Source organism: Silene latifolia, chromosome Y (assembly GCF_048544455.1).
Source record: "Silene latifolia isolate original U9 population chromosome Y, ASM4854445v1, whole genome shotgun sequence".
Classification (NCBI taxonomy): Eukaryota; Viridiplantae; Streptophyta; class Magnoliopsida; order Caryophyllales; family Caryophyllaceae; genus Silene; species Silene latifolia.
The window spans coordinates 434,767,122-434,772,081 of NC_133538.1; the positions used below are offsets into that span (position 1 = coordinate 434,767,122).

General features: G+C 43.4%; 1 protein-coding gene across 1 annotated transcript; it reads right to left on the reverse strand.

The window, feature by feature from the left end:
* Positions 1-242: 242 nt before the first annotated feature.
* LOC141632606 (uncharacterized) lies at positions 243-1,493 on the reverse strand. Its single transcript, XM_074445137.1, has one exon. The coding sequence runs from the start codon at positions 1,491-1,493 to the stop codon at positions 243-245; it is 1,251 nt and encodes a 416-aa protein (XP_074301238.1).
* Between the last annotated feature and the right edge of the window lie 3,467 nt (positions 1,494-4,960).

The window sequence follows — 4,960 nt, forward strand, 5'->3', positions numbered from 1 at the left end:
ACGAAATTAGTAGGCACACCATCAGGAGGTCCTCAGGTTGCTATCATAGTAACTTGACTGGTTTTCCAGTCCCTAGATAATGCGACATATAGCTGGCCATAGGCAAAGCACGGCCTTGGTAGGTACACAATGACCTGACTCAGTGTTTTACCTTGACATTTATTGATGGTCATTCCAAAGCTGAGTTTTAATAGAAGTTGGTTTCTCTGAAACTGGAAAGGGTAATTTGCTGACGGAGCTGGTTAAAGTTTGATTCGTGGCATGAATATGTGTTCTCCTTTGTGATTGCCAGACATAATAGCACATTCTGTTGAGTTTGGAAGGAATCTATTGCAGATAAGGCGTGTCCCATTGCACAGGACAAATGATGGCTTGAGGTTCCGCATCAGTATAACAGGACAGTTCTCTTTCAGAATGGGTTCATGAGGGCTCATCCCACCTGGGTTCAATTTGTTGATGAACTCTGCCAGATAAATTGCACAGTTATCATCTAACATTGAATTGTGGCTTTTGTAGCAAATAGGCTTTCCAGGGAATTTTTCAATCAAAACATTGTTAATAGCATCCACATCGTCGTTTAATAGGATAAGTAATGCTCTGGTTGTAAAGATATCAGGATCAAATGTACGACGTGCTAGTTCCGGGAATTTAACATAGCACAAGTCCCCTATAGGGTCCTGTTCATTGCCTGATGGGGCTTTAACAATCCCTTCTGACAGTGTTATAAATTCGGATTCTTTGGTCTGAAGCTCTCTGTTGCTAAGTGCAAGTAAGAAATTTGCAAACTCTGCGTCACACTTTGCTTGGATGTTTTCAGATAACATGAATTTGATTAACTTTGGCCAGATATGAGAACTCACCATACTGCCTTCTACAACCTCTTTCTGTGACTTGCGTGGCAAAACTGGCATAGTTTGGCGAAAGTCCCCTCCAAAGACTACAACCTTACCTCCAAAAAGTTGGTCAGGGTCACAGAGATCCATGAGAAGTAAATCTAGGGATTCAACATTCTGCCTTTTTGCCATAGAGGCTTCAACCCATATTATCAAGTGAGCAGCTTGAATAAGTGCCGCCAGGCTACCTTGCCTGGGTGCATCACATGCAAGAGAAATGTCGGTATCTAGAGGAATTTTAAAACGCGAGTGAGTTGTTCGGCCGGAGGGTATGTTAGATGCTGCAATACCTAATGTGGCTGTTGGCAGTACAATTTGCCCGACCAAGCGGACTTCCGCATAAAGCGCGTTGTATAAGAAAGTCTTCCCAGTCCCATTTGGACCGTCGACAAAGAACGCACCGGGTTTGGAAGTATTTACATGTTCCATAATTGTGTCAAATACCTCTTTCTGAGCGGAATTCAAGAGATCCCTACATTGTCTACATTTCTCGGGGATTGGTGCGTCTAACGTATCAATAATATCTCCTGTCTTCTGCATTTCATGGTCGCTGGACGTATCTAGATGGTCTAGTCCAAATGCTTCAATCGTCTTGGCCATCGCTCCTAAATATTGTTCAATAGACCGTGCTGTGAGTTGTTTTACTTTATGTGGCTGACCAGGAAACTTGAAGTGAAAGTCATACAATAATGCATTGTAGTGTGTATTCCACAAGAGGGTTGGGTCTTTGGGTTGAGCAAAAATTAGCAGGGTTGAAAAAAGGCGTCAAAGCGCCAAGGGCATGTGAACTGTACACGCCTCAGCCATACATAATTCGGCTGCATCTTCATGTTCAAGTAGTCGGTGCCGTATAACTGCTTCTTGGAATGTTGCACACCTGTACCCATCTACTGTCTGTAGAGCCTCAAATGATGTAGGCCCTCGTATGTGTAACAACAGTAGCCGTAGAAAATACCTCTCGCTTTCTGTCGGGGCTACAAAAACAAGTCGGCCAATTACAAACAGCTTTTTCTTTCTCTTTTCCCAGGTTTTTGTCTCGGTGCCCTAGCGGAAGTATTCTTTGAATTTCCCATAAAGTAGTTTCGGGCAGTATTTAGACGAACTTGTCCGAAAAAACTTGATGAGGGGTGTGCGGCTCCTTTTGTCATCTGCGAGAACTGTCGTAAGTTTCTCATCTGGACGTTAACAGATCGCTTTCATATTGGCCAGGTGCACTTGTAGGGGCATTACTGCTGGATGGGTTTCGAAAAGATCAAATCCGAAAATTCGCCATGCTGCTTCACAAGGGGATACCCATCTCCTTGATTAGAACTGTGGAATTTCATCTACTACTTGAGGCTCATCACCAGCCATGGCACTGAACAAAATTCTGTCATGGCCTTTGTATATATACTTATATAAATATTTCACAGCATGCATTGTAGCACATACTTCAACATTCATATGACAGTCGAACAGTGCTAATAGATAAGGGTTATATGGGATGACCCATCGGTTGTCTAGCTTATGTTTTCGAATCTCAACCGTCTCTCCCTTCTTTCACCTCCTATACTCAGGAAACCCTGCAGTGTTTGTGGTGGTGTTAGATGTAAATGGCTTTGGATATTCATACTTATACCGGCCAGGCGTATTCGCATTCTTCATACACGAACATGCCGGGTTAAGCTGACCACAAGGACTGTGCATCATGTGCTTTAGCACAGTTGCACGCAAAGAGGGATTAGCCATAGTTGGTATCTCAGCAGACACAAACTTGTTAATCGGTTGTACACTTTAGCTTATGCTCTGTAACACCCCATACTCCAAGTGCCTTACCAGGACCACTCAGGTATAAGGACGTTACCATCTCGGTTACCCGAGGCAATGATAATCAAATAAACAATAATGAAACGATATTTAAATAGTAATACTTTAGCGAAAGGTTACAATCCAAAAACCAAACCAAATACTAATACATGTTCTCAAAACTACTCTCTTGAACTAATCGAAATGTATGTAAAAATAACTAAACTACAAATGGAAGACTTCTATCATCTGATCGTGGCAATCCCAGCTATCCTAGTACTCATGTCATACCTGCTCAATATCTGCTCACCATCCCCGAATGAATCACCGCAGGTTTTCAAAACATTCACCGGGGTCAGTACTATTTACACAAGAGGTATAATTAACAATACAGTAACTAACACAACTCAAACAATCACACACGATCAAGCACTCCACTCCATCTCCGTCTCCGACTGTCCACTGGACCAGCCACGCTGGGGGGACCGCATCGTTCCCACCTAAGCCCCGCTCATCATACCGAGCGATAACCCTGTCCCATTAATGTGCACATCCCCTTCCGTGGCGGGTTCCACGAAGGGCGAAACTAGGGCGTGAAGCCACTCCCGCAAGTGACTCCACTCAGCCGAGAACGCATCTCGAGAACCACGGACAAACAATCACAATACAATCACTACATCGTCTCGAATCAACTAATTATACTAATTACAAGACAACACCACACCACATGTAAGTAATACGTAGGGAAACCCTACCTGGAAAGCACAATTGTCGACGATCTCACAAAAAGTCAAAAAGGTTCCTCTACAAATCCTCCTCCTAATGATACAAGCACATAATTACTACTATGCACATAACACAACAAAACCCCCAATTCCCAAAATTAGGGTTTAACTAACTTTGACGAAATATAATAAAAACGGTATAAAGGTCTTACCCTCGACGCAAGGATTACAACGGTGTAAAGACAAGTGAAATCCGACCTTCCAAGCTCCGGGATTTGTTAAGAATGCGATTAAGGTGATGAACGTAGTTTGTTTCTCTTCTCACAGTGATTTAGGTTTTAGAAAAGTAATTAGAATGAATGACGAAAAGATTATATACTTAATCGCATAATTAACAAAACCCGAGAAAACAACCCCCGTAAACCGGCTACTCGATCGAGTAGCCCAGGTACTCGATCGAGTACCCCCCTACTCGATCGAGTATCGTAGTTACTCGATCGAGTACCCAACAGTCGAAAACTATTTCATTTCGCAAAACTCCCTTACTCGACAGAGTAAGGCCTACTCGATAGAGTACCCCAAGACTCATAAATACGGAGTATTACAGTCTTCCCTCCTTAAAAAGAACTTCGTCCCCGAAGTTCAAACCAACACAAAACAAAGACTCACACTACCACACTCCCGACTCAACAGTCGAAGCAAACTCAATATAAAAACTTGTTACTAACTCAAACTCAACCCGACTCAACGACAACAACTATACCGACACAACGTAAAAAGGGCATAAAAACTCTTAAAAACTCTTTGCGATCATCTCCTACCCCCCTAAAAGAAACAAGGTTACGTCCTCGTAACCAAACATACCTGATCAAAAAGGAAAGGGTAGCGTTCTCTCATGACCTCCTCTGCTTCCCATGTAGCTTCCTCTGTCTCGTGGTTAGACCAAAGGATCTTAAGCAACACTGTCTCACCACTCCTAGTCTTCCTAACCTTCCGGTCAAGGATCTGCTTAGGTACCTCAAGATATGATAAAGACTCATCTAGTTCTATGCTCTCTGCCTCTAACACATGTGACGGGTCACTCACATACTTCCGCAGCTGCGATACATGAAACACATTATGCACTCTCTCTAAAGCAGCAGGTAAAGCCAGACGGTAAGCAACCTCCCCAACTCGCTCTAAGATCTCATAAGGACCGATGAACTTCTGACTCAGCTTGCCCTTCTTCCCAAATCTCATAACACCACGCATAGGAGACACCTTCAGAAGAACCTTATCCCCAACCTGAAACTCTATATCCCGGCGGTGTAGATCTGCATAACTCTTTTGTCGATCCTGAGCTGCTCTCATGCGTTCCCTGATCATCTTAATCTGTTCAACCATCTCATGTACCATCTCTGGTCCTAGAACTACTGCCTCAGCACTGTTGTCCCAACAAATCGGACTCCTGCATCTCCTCCCATATAACGCCTCAAACGGTGCCATGCCTATACTAGTGTGGTAGCTGTTGTTGTAAGAAAACTCTATCAAATCCAACCTCTGTTCCCAGCTACCACC